This window comes from Amblyomma mixtum, chromosome 5 (genome assembly GCF_055824585.1).
Source record: "Amblyomma mixtum isolate Tamu chromosome 5, ASM5582458v1, whole genome shotgun sequence".
NCBI lineage: Eukaryota > Metazoa > Arthropoda > Arachnida > Ixodida > Ixodidae > Amblyomma > Amblyomma mixtum.
The window spans coordinates 178,818,517-178,843,052 of NC_143016.1; the positions used below are offsets into that span (position 1 = coordinate 178,818,517).

General features: G+C 49.2%; 1 protein-coding gene across 1 annotated transcript in view; it reads left to right on the plus strand.

Moving 5' to 3' along the window:
* The first annotated feature begins 12,073 nt into the window (after positions 1–12,073).
* The window catches only part of LOC149344919 (monocarboxylate transporter 13-like), a 62,039-nt gene continuing 49,576 nt past the window's right edge, over positions 12,074–24,536 (plus strand). Inside the window, exons 1-2 of the mRNA XM_089547320.1 lie at positions 12,074–12,308; positions 13,357–13,500. Of these exons, the coding sequence (XP_089403446.1) occupies positions 12,074–12,308; positions 13,357–13,500 (379 nt within the window). The remainder of the gene's footprint in view (positions 12,309–13,356; positions 13,501–24,536) is intronic.

Below are 24,536 nucleotides of genomic sequence, written 5' to 3' on the forward strand. Positions count from 1 at the left end.
ATTAAGCACTGCACCATATATGAAGAAACAATCTGCATATTAAGTCAAATTTTATTACAGGATACTCATAGTGTTAAATCTGGCGAAAATATTTCCCAGTCCAACTGGTTTATGGACATTTCACAGTTGGTACCAACTGCGACCAATTTAGTTCGAAGTGTAACCAACTGGGAATTGTTCCATAAACAAGTTGGACCGGGAAAGATTTTCGTCAGGGTTTGCCTTACAATGCATTTACAGGCTGGTAAAGCTGTCAATAGCCGGCTGCTTTCGAGATTCTTGCAGCTGAAACCTCTGGCTGCGACCACCGTCTCGGTCTTGGGCTCTAATTAGCCACCGTTTTATTACACTGTTGTCACTCAGAAGGCACACCTCTTCAGGAAAGTAAATCTTGAGGCAACCTGCATGAGCAGACAATTCAACAAGTTGGTCGCTCTTGTAAGAGCCAAAAATATTAGTTGCGGTACCCATACTACAAATGTGTAACCGTGCCATTTGTACAAAATACATGGCCAGCAAGGCACTGACATCCATTTAGCTGTTATTATCGCCGTACAACTACAACAGGAAACGCCACAACATAGTTGGAGCTGTTGTAAAGAATTATACTGTACTGGCATTCAATAAAATATGTGCATTACACTCAGGCATTCAAAGTAATTTTTCAACCATTTCAAAGGAAAGAAATGTTATGCACCCCCAATATATAAATCTTGTTCAATAGGATAAGAATGAAATGAGTGCTTACTGAGGATCATGTTTATAGTTTTGAAATCACCAAATGCGTATTTCTGGCTGTTGGATCCGCGCCAGCTGAATAGCAATGTGGCCACCTTTTTCATCAAGCCACGCAGAAGTATCCGGACAGTATCCTGCACATCAGTGCTTCCAAAACTGTAAAGTAGCTCACCTAAGAATAATTACGGTTTAGGAACCCATTTATGTAAAAGTGCGTGAAGTGAAACCTCACCAGGTTCTCAAAGTTCTCCTCTGAAGAAATGCACGCTTCGAGATGAAGATTTCCATCAACAGTTGTAACAGGAAACGCACGGCAGTCCTGTGGCAGTTTAATCCTTCTTGATGGCTTGTTTGCGGATATTAGTGCCCTGAGGCCTCTAAGTTCAACGAGAATCTTCATTTGATTTTCGGAAGTCTTTTTTTTTTAATGGTAAATCAAAGGAAAGGGTATGAGTGAGAGAAATGTATAAAGAACAGTTTTTCAAAAAATATTACTGCAGGCATCCTCTCACCAGTGAAGCGGGCCCTCAGGCTTTCTATGTTGTGCACAGCACTTGCATTTTTACTAGAAGCTGCAGCTTGCAAAAGTTTATAAATTATACATTGCATTACCAGCTCTTACAATGAAATGAATATGCACTAAAGGCTGCACAGGTCTGTACTACGGAAGCAAAATAATAAGCGGTTCCATTAAAACGTACCAAATGGCACCTTTACAGCCTGCTCCGCAAAACCGCTGCACAAGCATGCATCCACAGTCTGTGATACACCTGTCATTAAGTGAGCAAAATGCATCATGACCATTTTTCAGAAGTGTGAAGCTCAATGCAGTGCTCAGGAGACAATAGGCTACTTCTAATACAACGCATTTGACTACAAAGGAACACCACTGCCACTAAATAAAATGAAGAAAGTCATGCCAAAACAAATAATATGCAGTCACAGAATAACCTCAAACTTCGAACAATTAAATGCAGTTCAATAAAACATACCAAGCGACAGCCCAGTGTCAAGATCTGCGAAACCGATGCCCGAGGACTCACTCTTTGTGGTTCACCTGTGATTCAGTACAAATAATATGCGGCATAATTTAAACGTGCTTTGCAGTTGTATGCAGCAGAGTTTGTTCATAGATAACGCCCAATCTCATGATGATGGTGATGAAAATCTGAAAGCAGTCATCTTCCCTAAGGTCCATTCTATAAATAACGAGGCAGCAAATAACAAATGTAACAAAATCGAATGTGCTTGCGTCTGCATAGTATCTGCGTGTGAGATGTTTATGGGTGCTTTTCGGTATGATAATAATGGTAGCATGACTATTGACCTCCTGCTGCTAAGGAAGAAGCTAGGAAGGTTTCACAAAACATATTTATTTGCATCAGTTTTAGTTCAAGTGTTTATCGAGGGAAAAAAATTACTCTGGCTCTCTAAAGGGCTGCAAGGCGAAAACGTTTCCTGACGCACTGCTTGGCATTGACTGCGAGACTGTTTGTGCTGTACTAGTGCTTTATTTGACTACGCACTACAACTGCACACTTTGACTGCTGACTTTCACTGCTTCTTTAGCACGACTCTCTCTCTACTTCGATGAGTTCGGTTGTGTACATGGCTCTGTTCGCAGTAATGAGGCATGTAATGTGGTCACCAACGGACGCCTTACGCCCCCTGTCGGAGCGGACGACAACTATTTTATTATTTGTCGTTTGCTTCAAAAGGGGGCGTCAGGCATCCGTGGGTGACCTCATTACTGCGAATCCGCACCCTCTGACGTCATAACCATCCGGATCATGAGAGGGAAATAACTAAAATAATAAGAATGGGGTGGAGCTCATATGGCAGGTTCTCTCAGATTATGAATGGCGGTTTGCAATATCCCTCAAGAGAAAAGTCTACAACAGCTGCATCTTTCCAGTACTCACCTACGGGGCAGAAACGTGGAGGCCAACAAAGAGGGTTCAGCTTAAGTTAAGGACAACGCAGCGAGCTATGGAAAGAAAAATGATAGGTGCAACGTTAAGAGATCGGAAGCAGACGGAGTGGGTGAGAGAACAAACGTGCGTTAATGACATCCTAGTTGAAATCAAGAGGATGAAGTGGGCTTGGGCTGGGCATGTAATGCGAAGGCAAGATAACCTGTAGTCATTAAGGGTAACGGAGTGGATTCCAAGAGAAAGAAAACGTCGCAGGGGGCGGCAGAATGTTAGGTAGGCGGATGAAATTCAGAAGTTTGAGGGGATACGGTGGCCGCAATTGGCAAAGGACAGGGTTAATTGAAGAGGCATGGGAGAGGCCTTTGTCCTGAAGTGGTAGTATTCAGGTTCATCATGATGATGATGATGACAGTAGATAGCCTGGACTGTGTAGTACTGGACCACGTTCCATTTTGGTTTGTGCTCGAGCTTTTTCCTGCATTATAACTTTAAGTCCCAATATATTGTCGGTTCACTGGTGCATGGGTCACACTGCAAAATTCAATTATAATTGGAGACCTGTATCTGCATGCTGTCCTAAATAATGTAATAATCATACCTGGTACAAGATTTTTCAAAGCCTCTCTTCCTTTTGAACTCTGAGATGACTTCATTCTGTGATGGTGTGAGCCAGAGCCAAAACATTTGTGACCTGAGTAATTAACATATGCACCCATTATCAATATTGATGAACTCACCATCTAAAAATTATTAGTTTAGAATCCAGACTTAGTGGCGCACGTTGTAAGTAAGAGCAAAATTAATGAAAGGTATGACAAGCAATATCCGTGCCACATGCACAGAAGAAATTACAGTAAATGCTTAAAGCTCTAAGCTTGTTAATGCCATCATTTTCGGAGCTGGTGCTGCATGCCAAGGTTTAATGGCATTATACAGGCCTCAGTATGATAGCACCAGCAAGCCAGTCAGAAATTTTAGCAAATTGTAAACAAAGTTGTCGAAATGCAATACTGACTTGTAAGAAATGGAGCTGTTCTTGGTTGACGAAATAAATATAGTAGCCATAACCTCATGCGTGAGCACACAGGCCGAGAGTGTCAGTCAGAAATGCCGGTAAAAACAGTGCTATTCGCAAAGAAAATGTGGCAGAGGTGACTGATCTAAGTCCCGGAAAAATCATTTGCTACTTGACAGGAGGATGTTTATAACGAACCTGCGTGCTTATCTATATTTCTATTGTAAATTAGTTGTAGCGAAATCACTAGGTTGCGAATGGCAGCAAGGATAACTTCATTAAATTTGTGCTTACTGTACCATACAAATGTCATTAAAATTTAATGTAGTAAACTCTTAACTGCATTAAATTTGTCCATGTGGAACGGGTATAAGTAAGAACCATAAAAATAACGCTTGCGTCGTATTAGGAACCCATGTGCCCAATTTTCTTACTGTCCTCACTTTCATTACTTGATAAAACTACTTGTTTTCTCCTGCGCGAGGCTCTGTCTCTACAGTGGAATCTTCCCAGTCCAAGTGTAATGTGACAAGGGCATTTGGAAGATATTCCTGTGCACTTTCATGCGTGCCTGTTTTTACAAAATATTTCGACAGCAATGCCCAGGCTCATGAAAGCACTAAAAAATGCTTATAAACTAGCACTACCATCCGGAGCTCTTTCTAATCATGCATTTGAAACTAACGGAAGTACGTATACCAGGAGGCTGATTCGCCGGCTTAGAGAGCTTGACTACAAAGTGGCCCCGACTGAGCGGCAATATCATAGCGGTGTAGCGAACGCCCGGTTGTAAATAGTGTCCGCCTGAAGCCGTATTACGCGCGCTAAAGGACTCTGCGTTCTCAGTTATTGTTTTTGTTTCTTGCAAACTTACAGTTTATTTTTGCCTACACTTTTCATTGTAAATGATTGGGATGATGCTTCCTTACGAGGAGGGTAACGCCGCAAAGCTTAGTATTGTTTATTTGTTCATGTTCAATGCCGCTGGCGAGCGGCTTTATCACTTTGTTTGTGATGCAGGATGCCACCAGATTTATCTCGAATTATCACATACAGGCGGAACCGATTGTACACGGTTCAGACTGATTTTAACAGCTCGGTCGGAGCTTGTTTGGGGGGTTGTTCTTTCTCTTGGCGCTTCTACACTTGGGCACAGCAACAGGAGTATGCTCTCCGCCACTCAACGCTTCCCTCCAGACACGAAACGGTTTTCATTGTGAAATCTTTTTTTTATGCGAAGCATACTACTTTAGCTACGACTTCAGCCCTTCACCGTGGTTATGCGCCTCCAAATCACGTGATACATGACGTCACACCACGTGACACGATGACGTCACGACAGTAGAGAAACGGGGGCCCACCTCGCGCCGTCGCTGTGGTTGTGCGCCTCCAAATCACGTGATACATGACGTCACACCACGTGACACGATGACGTCACGACAGTGGAGAAACGGGGGCCCACCTCGCGCCGTCGCTGTGGTTGTGCACCTCCAAATTACGCGACACGATGATGCTTCGCATTCTCCAGGCTTAACCAAGTTAAGCCTCAGCCATTTTTTTAATTCCATCTTCTGGCTGCTAATCCCCAAAGTTAAAGCGTAATAAAACGATCCAAAATTCTGCACGTACAGCCCTCTTCCCATTTTCAGCCGTCCATCTCATAGCAACCGATTTGTTCTTAATTTAAATCGCCCAATCTGTATTCTTTTGTTATTCATTTTTTAATGTTATTAGTAAAAACTATTTTGAGCACAGATCTTTCAATCTCCGCCTGTGTCTTGGCCAATCCCCCGTAGTGGGTACGCGCTATTTCCCTCTTGAGGACAACAATATTTGAATAAGTCTTTAAAACTCATTGAAATGGAGTTCGTAAGAAGATTAAATATTCCCCTGAAACTGCTGCTTATTAGCATTACACAATTATTCCCTTCGATGCGAATTGCGCCAGAAAGTGGGTTTTTGGCCAGCATAACGGATAATATACCAGTTCAGGGTGAGAATGAAATCGATTCGTGTTTCGCACATGCTCCTCAATTGCCGACGGGAATACAGTGAGTGGATGAAGCGATTTTATTTCCCAGCGAGGGAATAAAGGCACAGAGCGTGGGGACTGAAACGGGCGTGTGACCCTCTGAAGACGCTATTTCGATGCATTCATGTTTAGTACGTAGCAAAAGCCGGAATTTTAACATATAGTGTAGCGTCAGTGATTTGAGGCATTTGAACAGAGGTACAGTATCAGCACCTGACAGAGCATTACAGATGGTACGAATTACCTTTCTTTCTTTTGAAAGCAGGCAAGTATTTTCTTTCGTTTTCTCCGGCGGGCGTGCCGAAAACACCCAGAGTTCACAAGAGCGGGCTATAATGCACTCAGAAGATATGAGGCCATAGCAGCTGTTCTGTCGAGCTGTGTGATGACTCCCCAAACGTGTGAAGCGTTCCTTCGCTGTGTCCCGTGGCTGGCAGTGCATCACGTGGTCCAGGAAATAGTATAAATCTGTGCTGGTTTTTCACGCAATAAAGAGTTGGTAGTCAGCGCCCGTCCTGTGTCTTTCGTGTTCCTTCTGTCCTTGTTTCGTAGCGCTGTTGTGAATCTGTTTATTAAGATAAATCCGCTCCGTCTTCAGAAAAAGGCTTCGCACAGACGTCGGTCAACCGGCCAAAACAAACTTAAACTGTCAGCTCATGGACCGAAGCCAGAGCAAAACAGCAAAGAATGACTAATGCCTCCATTCTGAAGCCCTAGATTAGAGTCCCAACAGATCGTTGTCGATATACGAGGTCTGTTAGAAAAGTATCCGACTTTATCTTTTTTTACGAACACCTGATGGATATGAAACAAACGTGCTTGCACCAGCCGACCTTGAACCTTCGTGCGCATGTACGAATTTTTTCCGGCCTGCCGATAGCGTCAGTCGCTGGGACGCAGCGTTTGAGTGAGGCAGGGCGTAGTGCTCTCGTCGGTTTTTTATTGCAAGTAAAATGGTGGAGCGACAGGAGCAGCGCTGCTGCATCGCATTTTGCCAGAAACGGGATGGCAACCAAGTGGAAACTGTTCGGAATATTCAGTGCGGCTTTCGGTGAAGATGCTATGAGCAGCACACAAATTAAACAGTGGTACAATTGATTTAAAGATGGCCGCATATCGCCGGAGAGCGAGCCACGCTCCGGTCGGCCATCAACATGCCGAAATGACTAGGTCATTGCCGAAGTGAACGCTGTGGTGATGCGGGACCGTCGTGTGACTATCCGAGAAATTGTGGAAAAGGTGGACATCAGCAATTTTTCTGCACATTCCATTATCCCCGAAGATTTGGCCATGGAGGGAGTCGCGGCGAAATTCGTGCCGAAGCTGCCCACGGCGGATCAAAAGCAGCTTCGTGTTGAAGTCTCGCAGGACATGCTAGATTCCACAAACAGTGACGCCGACTTCATAAACACCACAATCACTGGTGACGAGTCTCGGGTGTACGGGTACGACCCGGAAACCAAATCCCAGTCGTCACAGTGGAAGCATTTCATGTCACCGAGACCAAAGAAGGCCCGCCAAGTGCGCAGCAATGTAAAGTGATGCTGACAGCTTTCTTTGACTCCCTCTGTGCGGCACACCACGAGTACGCACCCTACAGGGTGAAACAATGACCAAGGAGTACTATAGGGATGTCCTCCGTCGCATACGTGATGCTCTGCGGCGCAACAAACCGGAGTTGAGGTCAACAGGAAAGTGGCGCATCCACCACGACAATGCTCCTGCACATTCCTCGCACTTGATTCAGACTTTTTTGGCGAAAAACCAGACTCCTGTAGTTCAACAGACTCCTTACTCTTCTGATATGGCCCCCTGCGACTTCTGGCTGTTTCCCAAAGTCAAGAGGACATTGAAAGGAGCGCAATTTCAGACAAGAGAGGACATTATGGCTGCAACGACAGCTGAGCTAAACTCCATTCCGAAAGAGGCCTTTTCGGAATACTTCGAAAAATGGCAGCACCGCTGGGAGAAGTGTGTGGAGTTCCAAGGAGACTACTTTGAAGGTTATTAGGTTTCCAACGCTCCAGTTATGCAAGTTCTTTTTCTTCGGTGAAAGGTCGGATACTTTTCTAACAGACCTCGTACCTGGCCACCACTGACCATCTGGCTCGTGAAAGAAGACGACGACGGCCCGTGGGGTTGGATGCGCACGCGCCCAGGCCCACGTTCTGTGCTGCCTCCGTGGAACGATCGCGCCCGAGCTGTCCGTCGTCCCGAGTACGAGTTCTCTGTTGGCCACGGCGGGCTCCGAGCACATCTGAAGAAGAAACAACCCTGTTCGGCAGTTCCCTGAGCATCTAGGTAAGAGCCTTCCTGCTTCTGTCGGAGCTGCGGATCGGAGTATCGTCTCCTTGCGCAGTGTTTGGCGTAGGCCGTCAAGCACTGGCAAGCCAGGCCGCCTAACAAACCGCTCAATAGTACTGTACGAATGAGGGCTGTCCCTATGGCGAACGGCTAGTGGCGACCGGCGGCGGCTATGCGTTTCGGCTTGGGCGAGCGGGAGAAATGGCGCCAGGAGCGCGCGCAGCTAGAGCAGCGCGCTGCCTCATCTGCGGTGCTGGTTACGAGAAACAACGGCGATGCCGCGAAACGCAGGAACGGGCGCCGAAGAGCGGCGCTCTAAACCAGAAGACGGTAGCATTACCTGGCAAACATATGACGTTGAGAAGCCTAAGAATTGGTGCACACCCTGGGGTTGACGTTTTGCTTAAAATTTGATAGCGCTTACTGGACTATAGCCGACTAATTTTAGGTGCGTGTTTTCTTCAAATGATGCCTTAAGCATTAGAATACATAGATCACCGCGAAGCAATAATTACTGGATTTCTTCTTGATGTTCTTTCGGTATCGCTTTCGTCAGCCGAACGATGGCTGTGACGTGCAAATTAGGTCACGTGAGGCATGAAAATAATTGCAATGTGAGCGCTGATACATAGTTTTCAGGCACTACAATACTTAGGCCAGCCTGCTTAAAAAGCTAGGAGGACGACAAATGTCAGAAATTGTACTCGCGTTTTTGTTGCGAAAGCAACACTCACAGTCAAAGAGACTTCAGGTGCCCGCCGTCGCGCCGTAGCTACGCCGACCTTGTTTCAATTGGTCGGAATGGTCGTGACGTTACAGTGCGCGAATTTTAAACGGGGCCAATTGTACTTGGGCTAGTAACCATGCCACCAATTGAAGGGATCGTATAGTGATGCCCCAAGTAAGTGGGACAGAGTTTAGTTAATTGTTTAATTAACCAATTAGCCCAATTAATCTTTGTAGTCAGAACAGATAAATAAATAAAACTTAGTAGGAAATCGGTCGAGTTGGGGAATCGAACCAGGGTATCCGGAGTGTGAGACGAGCACGCTAAACACTCCGCCCTGCCAGCTCGATGGTTTGGAATGAACAAAGGCGCGTCTAGTGAATGCGGTGTCTTCATTCACTCCCATCTTCCTCCCTTCCTTTACGGCGAGGTTTAGGTGTCCACCGAGATATGTGAGACAGAAACATTTCCTTTCATCGAAAACCAATTTACCGACGAGCAAGGCGTAGAACCGAACGAGCGATGGCGTTCTGTGGACTCCCTGGCAGCGTTGCAAGACGCTGTCGCGTTCCACTCTTAGAGGCGAAGCTTAACGTCGTAACCACACATCAGTGACACAAGCAGCAACAGCGCGCTTAGGGCTTTCACCTCACCGCACTTTAGGTCAACAAAATGCCCCCTGAATTTTTTCCAAGCCTCACGTAATCTACACACCAAATAAATGTTACAACATCGTTCGGTTGAAACAAAAACAGCATCAAGAAAAAAATTCAATAATAAATTATTTAGCCGTCAGAGGCGAATGCCATGGGATGACCTACGCATACTTACGTATAGCCCATCATGTGAAAACATTTGTTGAAGTCTAACTCTTGCAAATCTAGTTATACAGGGCGAATGCTCTCTCTGAGTGCTTCGCAAGTCGAATCTCTCGCTGCTCCTGGGTTTCAGCGGGTCGTTTGGCTCGCGTCCTTTGCAGTCCACCTTCTCGGCGAGGTATATCGACCGGATGACCGGACGCGGCTTGACGGCGAAAGTGAAGGAGAAACCGCCGACGTAGCAACTGTTACTCTCCTAGTCACGTCGTATCACGACGACGAAGGCGGCTAGCGCGCGCAGCTGCGCCTCTCCCAGCCTGCCCTCTCCTAATCACGTGGTATCACGACGGTGGAGCCGACGAGCGGGCGCAAGTGCGCCTCTGCTTGACGAGTCGCATGGTTTGCCTGCGCTCCGGAGCCTCAAGGTCAAATGCACATAAGACTGACCTTGGGAGGCATGTATACTCCGTTTCGCACATAGCAGGTACAGCCTTCTAGAACACTGTATACAAGGCAACGCTGCGAAGGCTGCGTAAATAGTCCGTCTGCGAAATCATATTACTCCGCCACGTGTCATTAGTTCTTCCCGAAGCCTCGCTGAATGTTTGGACGAAAATAGAGACTACAAAACGGAGAGGTAGCACTGAAAAACCATCGCCAAAGCTGTGAGGTTCTGAGTGTTCGGGCTACTCTGGCTATAATTTTCACCAAGTGTGAACTACTTTATAGGCGCGGATGGAGTAAGAGCGGTTCGCCCTTTGAGCCGCGTATTATACCGCCGCATATAATTCTTACTTTTCGAAGTTTCGATTCGTCGCAGGACGAATGTGCAAGAGGTAAAACGAGGTGCAGGAGGTTGTCATTCACGGTACTCGAGACCTGCCTCAACGCAGTACGTCTGTGGTCACTGCGGTTGTAGGGCAAGCTACATTTAGGGCGTGGACTTAGTCTACGCGAACAGGCGCGCTACCTTTGGCAGTGTTGCCGGTTGTGTATGAAACAAAGTATAGTAAAAGAGCTTTCGCTCTAAAAAGAAAAGACGCAACACAAAATGTGGTGTCCTTTATATGCAGACACATTGGCCCGTTGTGGGCATGCAGGTTTGTGCGTTTTTTCTGAAAATATTTCTAGGCGACCTGTCGCAGCCGCCTTGACAATCTTTCCCAAATACTCTAGGTTGATCCCTCCACGCATATTGAGCGCGGCAGGTTTGTTTCCTAGGATTGAAGTTGGCTGGAATAAAACTTTTCTTTACGGCTTCACTGCCTTTCTACTTGAAGATATCATTCGACATCTAGACTAGGTGCTGGCCTCAAGCTGTCTGAGCTCAGCCATCCCATAAAAGCGAAGAGTGAACCTACCTCAGCAGGCACATTGAAAGATAAGTTTGGTGAGGAGCCACGTCAAAGCGCAGCGCTTCTGTCGATACGCAAAAGCTATAAGTTTAGGAGAATGAATCAGTGATCCGCCGCCGCGGTGGCTCAGTGGCTATGGTGCTCGGCTGCTGGCCCGAAAGACGCGGGTTCGATCCCGGCCGCGGCGGCTGGAATTTCTTTGGAGGAGAAATTCTAGAGGCCGTGTACAGTGCGATGTCAGTGCACGTTAAAGAACCCCAGGTGGTCGAAATTTCCGGAGCCCTCTACTACGGCGTCTCTCATAGCCTTAGTCGCTTTGGGACGTTAAACCGCATAAACTAAACTAAACGAATCAGTGATCCAGAATATTAGGCCTCAACCCGGCACCAGTGCGTCCCAGAAAAGAAAAAGTGGCGAGTCTATACGTTCTCAGAAGCCTGCTCATCCATGCACTTGTTTATTTATTGGGGTTTTAACGTCCCGAAGCAACTCAGGCTATGAGGGACGCCGTAGTGAAGGGCTCCGGAAATTTCGACCACCGGGGGTTCTTTAACATGCACTGACATCGCACAGCACACGGGCCTCTAGAATGTCGCCTGCATCGAAACTCGGCCGCTGCGGCCGGAATCGAACCCGCGTCTTTTGAGTCAGCAGCCGAGCGCCGTAACCACTGAGCCACCGCGGCGGAGGCCATGCACTTGTGACTGCGAACTAAGGTACACCTCACGAAAATAGAAACCGTACTGAGCAATAGATTTGCTGCATTAAATTGATAGATCTTTTTGGGCATCTCTTTGAACTGAGGTGTTGGCGAATGCCGTCATGCGCAGAAAATTAAAGTGTTCTCTTTTTTTCTTATTTCGCACTTTGTTTCACTTTTATTCCTATTCTGGTCCTTTGCAGTGCCTCTTGCGAGCGCAGCGCTGTGGCACAGCTGCTGTCCTGCCTTCTCTCTCGTTGTCTTCGTGAAGTTCGTGCCTTACAGCATAATCATGATTAATATCCAACCCGCCCGTCATTATATTTTCTTGAGCAGAAACCCCGAACCGGAAGGCGTTCAAGACCTAGTGCGCCACCCCTGGCCGAGGCTGTGGCATAAGACAAGAGCCCGCGCGAAGCGAAGCCGCCTGTGGACGTCCCATCCGCAGCCATGGACACCACCAGCATGGTGCAGCGGACGCTTCTGGTGGAGGCGGCCCCGGCGCCTCCCGACGGCGGCTGGGGCTGGATGGCGGTGTTGGCCGGCTTCATCTGCCACCTGGTCATAGACGGCATCGTCTACTCGTCGGGCATCTTATTCGACGAGTTCCTCGTGTACTTCGGCGAGGGCCACGCCGCCACCTCTTTGATCTCCTCCATCACCTTCGGCTGCTACCTCATCTCCAGTGAGTGATGCCAGCCTCTTCTCAATTTTTGAACCTTGAAGCTCCGATATACATGTCCTTCAGACCTCCATGTGTAATTTAAGTGCCCAAACTGTACGTGGCTATAATAGGCGTCGTAGTGGTGGCTCCGCCTAATTTCAGCCGTCTTGAGCTTCTTACCGAGTACTGAAATCGCACACCACACGCGCGCTTTTGCGTCCATCAAACGTGGTCACCATTTCCGGGATTTAAGACAGCGGATTGGTGCTCAGAGGAACAACGCTTTAGACACTGCGCCTGTGCGGCGGCGCCTCCCCTTCAAGTCTGGCACCTCCGATAGGGAGTGCTGTCCACCATTTCTTGTTCCCACCGTCGAAACAGCAGCAGCCGCCGCATCGATGTACCATAGTCATTAGTGCGGGTTGATGATTGGACGAACCATCGCCCCGACCTAGTTTGCAGAGGCGCTTGGACATCAGCATTTGATACCTCTGCAATTCTAGAATGTCTCGTAATGCAACTTGGTTCAGCGCAAAAGACGAACACAGAGAAAGGAAACGACACACACGGAGCGCTTTCTCTGTGTTCGTCTTTTGCGCTGAACCAAGTTTCAACTATGTCCTACCAACTAGCCCAGCACGAAGTGTTGTTGAAGTATATTTCTTGTATAGTGGGCCCATCTTCCTGTGTGTTTTCTCCTACGCCCTCACAAGTTAATTCACCCTCCTTCAACAACTCTTCAGTGTCACATCGTGGATGGCGCTCCGTGTGTGTCATTCCTTTCTTTGTGTTCGTCCTTTGCGCCGCTCAACCAAGTTTCAACTATGTCCTACCAACTAACCCGGCACGAAGTTGTCTCGTAATGCGTTACTGGACACGTAGTGGTGTGTGCTGATTTTTTAGACATTTCACAATTATTACGGAATTGAAAGGATGTCTATTATTCGGAAGTTCCTGCGAGGGTTATTGATTTTTCTTTAGGACAGATCACCTTACATTACGTGTCTTTAGCTGCAGTTGCGTATAGAATTTAGTGCTCTGTCCCCTAACGCACATCCACTATGCGCAGGTCCTGTGGCCAGTGGGCTGACCATCCGTTATGGCTGCCGTCCCATTGCCATCCTCGGCTCGCTGATGTCCTCCTTTGGACTCTTTGTCAGCATCTACGCAAGCAACATCAAGTTCCTCTACTTCACCCTCGGATTTATCACAGGTATTCGACTCCATGCGTCCTACATGTGCAGTCATACTTGCGCCAATGCTTGGGCCGTATGTGGGTGCGCATAACGAAGAGGAAGAAATAAGGCGCCACCTGTTTCACCACCGGCTACGATATACCGTATAGTTTGGTGTACACAGCGCAAGAATGAACGAAAAACAAGAATAAGGTGGACTACAGGACGCAGCGCTGAACCAACGACTTTTATCTCGGAAAGAGGCGAAGCCGTATTTAAGAGGAACATATCAGGCCACATGACAAAGGCAAAAAGACTGCAGGGAAAAACAACCAAAAAACGCAAAAAAACCCAGTGTAACAATGAAGCACCTTATTGAAGTGAAAGAAAAGCCTTGGCCACAAAGCAACTGAGATCTTATAATAGGGTGTATAAAGCTCAGGTGATAGCTCCAGACCAACCACCACTCCCACTAACAGCAACGAACCTTGGAAGAGTTTTCTTCAAAGGGCAGTTTAAAATGAATCAGTTACAAGAGAAGAAACAAACAAAGCGAATCAAAGGATTATTTTGAAGGTTAAGCAATGGACCTATCAAATTTTTTTTACGGCGAGAAAATTATAATAAAGAACATGGCTAAAAGTTATAAATGTTAAAAACTGCAATGAAATGAGGGGTAATAATATGAAGACTAACAATGATCAAAGCCCAATAAATAACAAGGCAAAATATCCCTTTTTATCGATTTTTTAAAAAGCGATGATCGGATAAAATTCATGAATGGTAGGCATGACAGTAAAAGGATAACACGGCTAAAACCAACTAAAACAGCTATGATCTACTTATCCGTACACCGTCTTGCCTATCAGTCTTGTTTTTACCAGTCATCGCTGTTTTTTAAAGAAAAATGAAAAATGAAAACAAAATTGCCTTGTTTTTCGGCTTTTATAATTTTTAGTCTTCATATTGTTACCCGTCACTTCACTGCGGTTTTTAGCATTTTCAGTTTTTAACCATGATCTCTGTTTTATCGCTATAGAAAAAAATTTGATTATTCCTTTGTTCAACCTTCAAATATTATCCTTTTTCTTCGCCTTAGTTGCCTTTTCTGGTTGGCACCGATTCATTCTCTGTTGTCCTTTGAAGAAACAGTTTTCCAAGTCCGTTTCTGTGCGCGGAAGTGGCGGTTGCTCTGGAGCACTCTGGAGCTGTCACCTGAGAGGCAGCTTTATCCCTTCCCGATATTCACCCTATTAAGATTTCAGTTGCTTTGTGGGCAAGACTTTTCTTTCGCTTCAGTCGTGGGTTTTATTGTTACAGCTGGGTTTTTGCGTTTTTTGGAAAGTTTTTCCCTGCAGACTTTTTGCCTTTGTCATGTGGACTGATATGCCCCTCTTAAATATGGCTTCGCCTCTTTCGAAATAAAAGTTGTTGGTTCAGCGCTCCACCCTGTCGTCTTCCTTGTTCTTGTGTTCCGTTCATTCTTGTGCTGTATGCATCAAACATGGGACCAAACCAACTCGCCATTAGCAAGTGTTGCGACGTATAGGAATTACATACCTGACGGAAGCCAACAGTCACCGAAAGCAAGGAATATGGGGGATTCTTTGTTTGTTTACTTATTTATTCTTGATTCGTGGTGTTCATTGATGAGGTAATTAATTTTACATATTATTTATTAGGAAGCAAAAGAAAAAGCAACCACATGTCGCTGGTGGGATCCGAACCCACCACCTCTGAGTTTCGCGCTCAAAGCTCTACCAACTGAGCTACGGCGCACGGCTGCCCAATCTTCTGCTTCACTGTTCGATGACGTTCCTACGTGACACTAGCCTCAATACAGGACGTACAGTCGGGGACAAAAGTCTCTGGACCACGTGTTCCTCAAACGAAGCCGATATAGCTCTGCTATTTTCTGGCGGCTGGAGACCACACTTGTGGAGATGAAAGCACAAAATTTTGGCATTCGCCTCCACAAGTGTGGTCTCCAGCCGCCAGCCAATAGCAGAGCTATATCGGCTTCGTTTGAGAAACACGTGGTCCACAGACTTTTGTCCCCGACTGTACTACGTCCACCGCTATGGACGAGGGCGGCTCTGGTGGACAGTCTCAAGATTCGCTTACACTACACATAAATACCCCCGAAAGTAGAAGATTCGACAGCCGTCCCATTGTCGCAAGGTGATAATCGCATCTTGTGTTAGCCATCGGCGGGGAGTCGCACAGTCGATCGGCCAACATAACTTGGGCGTCTAAGGGAAGGAGATACACTGAAATCTGTGCAAAGCCTGATGTGCTCGGGGATCGGGACCAGGGTCTTCACCGCATTAGGACGAAGCAGCAGACTACGAAGGGAAGCCTTCGGGAGGAATAGCAAGCTTGAAGGTTTATTTTACATATTTACAGCAAGTAGACCAAAGTCAGAAAATGGGGGAGGATCATCTGGCACCCCACAGATTGCTGCTTAAATGCAGTTCACATTCCCCAGGCACCCAGCTAGGGAATCTGATCTCTGGTTGAGCGTGCAATGGGCTGCTAGCGTCTTCTTAGGTTCCGCCCTCCCCACGTGACCGCGCACACCGCAGACACACACACGCACGGGCAAGGAGGAACTTGGCGTCTCTCAGTCGCGAACTGTTGGTTTTCCGCGGGCCGACCAGGCCCAAAGGTCGTTGCTGTGTGATGATCTTGATCGATGGGGACGCGAGCGCTGACCGCTCACACCGGTGACCTCTTCAGGGACAAATCAGCCGTGTCGCCCCTCCGCTTTGTCGGCTGCTCAGGGCGCACGCGGGCAATGAGTTAGCGGCGCCGTCGCCCCCGCCGTCGTCGCCACTGGGTCTCTTCCGTCGGTCCACGGGCAGTCCGGGAGAAGCGCCGCACTCAGCCTCCCCGGCGAAAGGGGTAGACGCCTTTGTGTACGCCGACGCCGTCGCCAGTAGCTGCCCCACGCAGTGTCTCTTTCGTCTCCTCCGAACAGCAGCGCTTTCGGCCGCATACCTGATGGCGCCTGACTGGCTCGCCGTTCTCCGCTGGCTGGGCCTCCGATCATTGCAGTCCTTCCGCCGCCAAGAAGACGTCACGAAGTGGTTGCAGCTGATCGGTGCACCACGAATGTACAGGGGTAGTCAAAAAATCCCAGGCCGCTCCGAACAGCCGCGGAGCGGCTGCTCTCCGCTATCGGGGCGCTGTTATCGCACGCGTGTCTCGCCGCGCTCGGGTTGCGAGGGTATGCGCTGAGAGGAGGTGACGCTCCCTCTCTCTCTCGCTCTCCATGATAACAAAGCAGTGAAAAAGACAGTGAGGCGCGCGCCTTCACGCCTTCGCTGTTCGAGATTTCCGCACTCGGCTGCGGTGCAGCGCGTCGCGGAGCAGACGACCATTTGCGCAAAGTGACGCGCGCTGGCGGCCGTATTTAAATGGATTTCGTCTGCTTCTCCCAACTTCTCGGCTTCCTCGCATACGATATAATGCACTTACTTTCACCTAAGCTCTGCTGCGGCTCTCTGAGCACTCACTTTGAGTTGTGACGTGCTATATTTATAGCATTCTTGTTCAACATTCTGGAAATTTAATACACTCGAATACGATTTCAGGACGCATTCTCTGCCTGAAATTCCCAAGGGTTTTTATTGCTCCGTTATTGCCATGTCGCCATCTCGAGTCTTGTATTAGTGAGTAGGTTTAATGCTTTCGCGCAGGTAAAGCAGGTAGAGTCGGTCGTGTGTTGGGGAGTTAACAGGTGTTGCTGAAGCTTTGGCGAGTATTTCATGCAATGCTATGCAGTATGCTCCAGCTAAGAGGTTTACGTTTCCGGCACTTGCACTCCTCCCTCGGCGCTCGCGAATTCGTAGCGAGAATGAGTATTTTGTCGCAATGTGAGAATATAAGCGCCCAACGCGTGGGTTTCACGACATGCCGTCATATATGGGCAATCAAAATTGTAGAGATTCAGCCAGATATTCTTGCACCGTTCCTTCGATTTCAGGCACCGCGCTGCTCTTAGACGCGCCAATATACTCGTCAACTCTGGATAGGCGTAAAGTCGGCATCTGTGATTATCTGCCTGTACTCGGAGGCAGAGAATGCGTCCTGAAATCGTATTCGAGTGTACTAAATTTCCAGAAAGTTGAACAAGAATGCTATAAATATAGCACGTCACAACTCAAAGTGAGTGCACAGAGAGCCGCAACAGAGCTTAGGTGAAGGTAAGTGCATTATATCGTATGCGAGGAAGCCGAGAAGTTGGGAGAAGCAGACGAAATCCATTTAAATACGGCCGCCAGCGCGCGTCACTTTGCGCAAATGGTCGTCTGCTCCGCGACGCGCTGCACCGCAGCCGAGTGCGGAAATCTCGAACAGCGAAGGCGTGAAGGCGCGCGCCTCACTGTCTTTTTCACTGCTTTGTTATCATGGAGAGCGAGAGAGAGAGGGAGCGTCACCTCCTCTCAGCGCATACCCTCGCAACCCGAGCGCGGCGAGACACGCGTGCGATAACAGCGCCCCGATAGCGGAGAGCAGCCGCTCCGCGGCTGTTCGGAGCGGCCTGGGATTTTTTGACTACCCCTGTACGTCAGTGTCCGAGTCCTTCTGCTCGACAGGTCGGCCAGGAAGCCCTGCACATCTTGCAGGGGTCCTCAAAACGGAGCATTAGTGATCAGGCCTACGCTAAGCCCATACCTCCAGCAGGGCAGCACACGGCCAACCTCAGAGAACTACCAGGTTTTCGGATAAGGTTAAACAAAGGCTGTAAATTTTGATACACACCACAGCCCTCGCTCGAAAGCGCATGCCTGGAAAGCTGGCCTACCGGACCTAGTTGAGCAAATTTTGTTTTCTTTTGTAATGGAAGCCACTCGCTTCCGAATTTTGATCAAAGAAAACCGCTCCAACTAGACGACAAAGAGAACAAAACGGTGACGCTTCAGAGATGCAAATGCGGAGAAAACAAATCCAAACTTTTTTTTTCTCGAGAACTTTAAGCACTTCCAATAGGGCCACGGAGAAAACACGTGCTCAGGCCCTCGCGTTTCAGTTTTGTCGCCCTCTTTGTAATGGAGTTCAACTCGTAATTACCACTAGAATTACGAATGTGCTTACTTCTTCTCATTTGCATGACCGCATAGTGCCGTCACCTTTGCTCAACCTGGCAAAGCTTCCCTCAATATCGGAGCCCAACTCACATTAATCTGTCTAATCCTTAAACAAAGAGACTCCAGGTGCTTATGCCAGTGTCCTACAATGGCCCGTCTTTCCAGCATTTCCGCGTGACAGCGGACGCCGCTATACATAAGCACTACCTGTGCATTGTCAAACAATTAGCATTAAAAGAAATGCAAGACCACTGCTGCAAAAGTTAACAATGACCATGCCAAAACTACACATACTCCAAACTTCTTCGGCAGCAGCAAAAAAAAACGAAAAAGCAAACAGCAGACTTTTTCTGAGAATCTGCTAACTATCCCCGTCGCGACACGAAGGGTCCTATTCTTCAGCCGTGCTCTGCGCGGTCGCATACTGACAGTAGCCTCGGCAGACGACGCCCGACAAAAGCCGAAGGGCTTAAGTGGGCGTTTACCTCTTGGGGCTCCAGACGCCACGCGACATTGATTTGATCCGCACCCCGGCCGCACATCTCCAACACCTGAGCCGCACTTGAAAAGTTGAATGCGAGGGGGGGACGACCGAGTATAGAAAACATGCCTACGTTTACCCCTCTCTCGATTCACGAATTTTCTTCGTCTGGAACGCGTTCTGCGGCGTTGTTTCGTGCGATAGCTGTGCACGTTACTCTGTGGCCCGCTGCGAGTTTCACCCGTTCTACAAGAACTACCGCAGGGTCGCCACGATGGGTCCGGTGGCCTTCGTTTTATCTGAACCCTTCCTGTCAGTCTTGCCTTTGTGCGGTGTCTGTTGCACCTGGCGTGCCGCGGTGACCGCCTCGGCCGATTACACCGTTGGCCGCCCTTTAGCTTTCCAGTGTCCTCGGCCCGTACTGTGTCTGTTCTCAGGAGAGCACGCGCTCGCTTGGTTCTCCCTGCGCGCGGCCGCCTTCTGAAAACTGCCTTAGCAAATCGGCCCTCCGCGCCTCCCTTTCTTGCGGTGTCCTCACTCTCCGCATCTTCTCTCTGATGCAGCGCCGAGCCGCATTTCCCACTTGATTTTGACCAATGGGCTCGTGCTTTCGGCGAGTCACTGCATGTCGTAGTTTCTGACTGTCTCATCGGCACTTTACTCTCTCGATCCTGAGCATAATGTGCTCTCTCGAGGCTTGCTGTTCGAGCTTACGACACTAACGCTCTGGCCTGCAACTGGACCTGAACCACGCTGTTCGCCTAACGTAGCGTTTTTGTCCTGTGTGCTACCTTCTCGATCGCAGCAATCAACCTCACTTATCAACAGAGCATCTGCCTCAGGGTTAGAGACGGCCGCCTTCTTCCCGGAAAGTGCACGCTCCTCTGGGCTCAAAACCGCCGCGCTGCACCTTTCCTTAGTGCTAGCATTAGTGCCCACATTATCCCCTGAGCCCTCAAGGCTTGCGGATATGCACTTTTCGCCAGCCTTAGTGCCTACAATATCCCCCGAGCCCTCGCGGCTTGCGGATCTGCACTTTTCCTCATTCCTAGCCTTAGTGCTTACACTATCCCTCGAGCCCTCACGGCTTGCGGATCTGCACTTTTTCTCATTGCTAGCCTGAGTGCCTTCACAATCCCCCGAGCCCTCGCGGCTGGCGGATCTACACTTTTCTTCATTTCTAGTCTCAGTGCCTACGCTATCCCCCGAGCCCTCGCGGCTTGCGGATCTGCACTGTTCTCTAGATTTTTTACCTAAATCATCGGTCGCTGCTGCTGAAGTAGCCTTTTTTTCTAGAGCCAAATCTGCCCTATCCCGGCACTTCTGAGCAGCTGCCGTGTCTTCCGGCGACTGATCGGAGCTTCTACGTCGGTCGCTGACACTGTCGTGGTGTAGCTTACCACAGTCACTTTGGGTTTCGGGATCGACCTCTGCGGGAAGTCCAAAGTTTCGGAGGAGCGCACTTTTAGCTTTTGCAAAATTTTACCGCGTCCTCTCCCGACAGGCGCGCCAGTACGTTGGCGACTTCACACGGGAGGAAAGCCAGCAGCATAACCGACCAATAACCCCGGTCTAGCTGCTTCTCCGTACAAATTCCCTCAAAATTTTGAAGAAAAGTCCTGATTTCGTCGCCTGTTCGGAAAACACTTAACCTAGATCGAATTGTTTTCATTCTTACGAGGTTAAGTTGACGTGTGATTTCCCGCAGCTCCCTTTCCCGCTTCTGTCGAGCCACTTCATTCCACTCTCGCATCTTTTGATCGAGCCGTTTTTTCTCGATCTCCATTTGCTCTTCACGCTTCCTCTTTTCTTCATCCTCTCGCTTCTTTTGTTCCCGTGCCTTCTCTAATTCCTCCCGAATGTACTCCCAACATCCGACTATCTCCTCCGCGTCTGCACCGCTTGCCTCAATTGCCTCAATTAAGAGCGGTTTCCTGCGGATAGACCCGCAATCGATGCCCAGTTTCCCGCATATCAAAACCAGGTCCGGTTTGCGCAGCTTTTTCCAGTCCATGACTATTTCAGCAATGGCAAGTCTCTACTGCACGTGGTTAGAGGAGCCCCGACTGCCTCTTCTACCAACCTTCGATTGCCTAGGCTAACAAATTCCCAAAGTTGTAAAACCTGGCAATGCTCCAAGAGAAGGACCGTGCACTTACCATACCAGAGTCAGGACCGGGCGCAGACCATCACACCGATGCCATCTAGTTGATATGCTCGGGGATCGGGACCAGGGTCTTCACCGCATTAGGACGAAGCAGCAGACTACGAAGGGAAGCCTTCGGGAGGAATAGCAAGCTTGAAGGTTTATTTTAGATATTTACAGCAAGTAGACCAAAGTCAGAAAATGGAGGGGGGGGGGGGATCATCTGGCACCCCACAGATTGCTGCTTAAATGCAGTTCACATTCCCCAGGCACCCAGCTAGGGAATCTGATCTCTGGTTGAGCGTGCAATGGGCCGCTAGCGTCTTCTTAGGCTCCGCCCTCCCCACGTGACCGCGCACGCCGCACAGACACACACACGCACGGGCAAGGAGGAACTTGGCGTCTCTCACTCGCGAACTGTTGGTTTTCCGCGGGCCGACCAGGCCCAAAGGTCGTTGTTGCTGTGTGATGATCTTGATCGATGGGGACGCGAGCGCTGACCGCTCACACCGGTGACCTCTTCAGGGACAAATCAGCCGTGTCGCCCCTCCGCTTTGTCGGCTGCTCAGGGCGCACGCGGGCAATGAGTTAGCGGCGCCGTCGCCCCCGCCGTCGTCGCCACTGGGTCTCTTCCGTCGGTCCACGGGCAGTCCGGGAGAAGCGCCGCACTCAGCCTCCCCGGCGAAAGGGGTAGACGCCTTTGTGTACGCCGACGCCGTCGTCAGTAGCTGCCCCACGCAATGTCTCTTTCGTCTCCTCCGAACAGCAGCGCTTTCGGCCGCATACCTGATGGCGCCTGACTGGCTCGCCGTTCTCCGCTGGCTGGGCCTCCGATCATTACAGTCCTCCAAATACAATGTATGGTATGTGATGGTGCATAGGGGAACACAACGAGGCTCTGTGCGGTCGCACTATTACATGTAATCACCGGCTTAATGTCCTCCCAATTTTTTCTAGTGATTTTTGGTCGCTCTGTGTTCTCGCGCGTTTGTCCGTTCGCTCGTTTTGTACTTTTCAGCCCTGCTGTTTAGAAGCGACGTTGGAAAACGTGCTACCAATGAAGTCTCGATTGCCATCAGATCTCAGTTATGCATGTGGACTAGGAAACTGGCGATAAAAACAAAGTTCGAAAATCACCAGTGCAGCGCAATGCTGTGCAGCTATAGAATAGCTAGAGCAAGTAAATTAAATGAAGATTGCATGCTTCCCTCATGCGCGTATATTTCTTGTGAATGCATCAACTGCATATTTTTAATTTTGAGATAGTGCAGCCAGCCGTCTTCACAGCTTATACGTGGCACACTGCCAGAACTGTGCAGGAGACTCTCAGCAATCTAAACGGCGTTGGCGTCCTGTGTCTTACCTGCAAACGTTTGATTTGATCATTTGACTATTCAGAATATCATCCCTGTGAAGAAAAAACAGTGGCTTTTGTAAATATGCCCTGTACACGGTCACATGACACTGGTTTTCCACTCCCCGGGCGCGTTGTATAACTTCCCACGCCCGGCGACGCGATCCGAGTGAAAGTGCTAGTAGCGGAAGCGGACGTGGTGCAGCTGCTGTTGTGCCTTTTTCTGCGCCGTAAGAAGGCAGAATGCTCGGGAAGCATGTCGAGTCTTAAGCTCCGAGGGCGCTTAAGACTCCAGGAAGCAAAGGAGTGATCCTGCTCAGAAGACTTTTCACAAAAAACTGAAAAGAATGAGCGAATTCCCAGACTTTTCTCCCTCTGTCGGGACTTTGCGGCAAATGCAATGGCAGCAGTACATCATCATCAGCAGCAGCCCAACGACGTCCACTGTCTACCCACCCTAGTGCACTCCTCGACAGACATCTCCTGGTGGTACTCTTGAAGTGATGAGACATCCCGTGCACCGAGTTGCAAGATTTTCTACCACAGCTTCTCCACCATAGTTCAACAGGTCTGCAGCCGCTGGATCTTTCTCGGCTGCTTTCCCCCTCTGCATTGCTTGCTAGACGTAGCTACTGCCTGCGTTATCTGTGTGGTGTCCATTTCCTCTGCACCCCTGGTTCGAAGCGCCCAAGGGGTGCCCACCTGAATGACGTCACCGCAAGTGGCACCTTCTCCAGAGCGCCTGCCCTGGTCGGCCCGCGTGGCCACTCCAAAGACCCTACTCTCCTCGGCCCACATTGCCAGGGAGCGGACAACCCGGCTCAAATGACCACACGGGCTATATTGCGGCCAGTGGCAACGCTCTGGCTCACCTTGGATGGCAGTCTAAGCCGCCAACAAAGCGATGCGGCATTATTTATTTTGTAGGATGGGGGTTTGTTAAAGGCACTGGGACCTCAGGAGCAGGGCAGCAACAGTCCGTGGTCGGCGAAGGCGAGAACACAGCACGCGCAGCGATGGCAGCGCCGCCGCTAAGCAGAACGGTCGTCTTCGTCTTCACAATTGCCCCCGGGGAAAAGAGGAGCCAACCTGGCGACTTAGGGCGCGGGCAGGATGGCTGGGTCGTAGAATGGCTTGAGGCGCTGGACATGAGCAGTCTCGCGTCTACGGCAGCGGCGATCAGAAGACGGCACGAGAGGTTCGACTGTGTAATTAACTGGAGATGTACGCGCCAGGACACGGTATGGGCCATGGTATTTGGCGAGAAATTTTGACGACAGGCCCGGAGTATTTGTCGGAATCCAGAGCCACACAAGGGAGCCATTGGGGAAGTGTGGCGTTGTTTGATTGAGGTCGTGGCGGGATTTCTCTCTGCACTGGTTGTCAGTTGTGAGAGCACGGGCGATGCGGCGACAGTCTTCGGCGTGCTGGGCGGCTTCGGATAGAGGCGTATACTCGGAAGCGTCGGGTTGGTACGGCAGAATGGTGTCGATGGTAGCAGAAGGGTGACGGCCGTAAAGGAGAAAGAAAGGAGAGAAGCCAGTAGTGGACTTCGTTGCGGTATTGTACGCATAGGTTACATACGGAAGCACAAGATCCCAGTTAGACTGGTTTGAAGAGAGGTACATAGATAACATGTCACCGAGGGTACGGTTAAAGCGCTCGGTGAGACCGTTGGTTTGCGGATGATATGCGGAGGTGGTGCGATGAATTACATTGCACTTGGTGAGCAGTGCCTTCACAACATCGGATAAGAAGGCGCGGCCTCTGTCGCTCAGCAATTCGCGAGGAGCGCCATGACGAAGGATGAATCGGTTTAAAATAAACGAGGCAACTTCGGAGGCTGTGGCAGCTGGAAGGGCGGCGGTTTCGGCATACCTTGTCAAATGGTCAACCGCGACGATAGCCCAACGGTTGCCGGCCGAAGTGTACGGAAGGGGGCCGTATAAATCAATGCCGACGCGGTCAAATGGGCGTGGCGGGCAGGGTAGCGGCTGCAA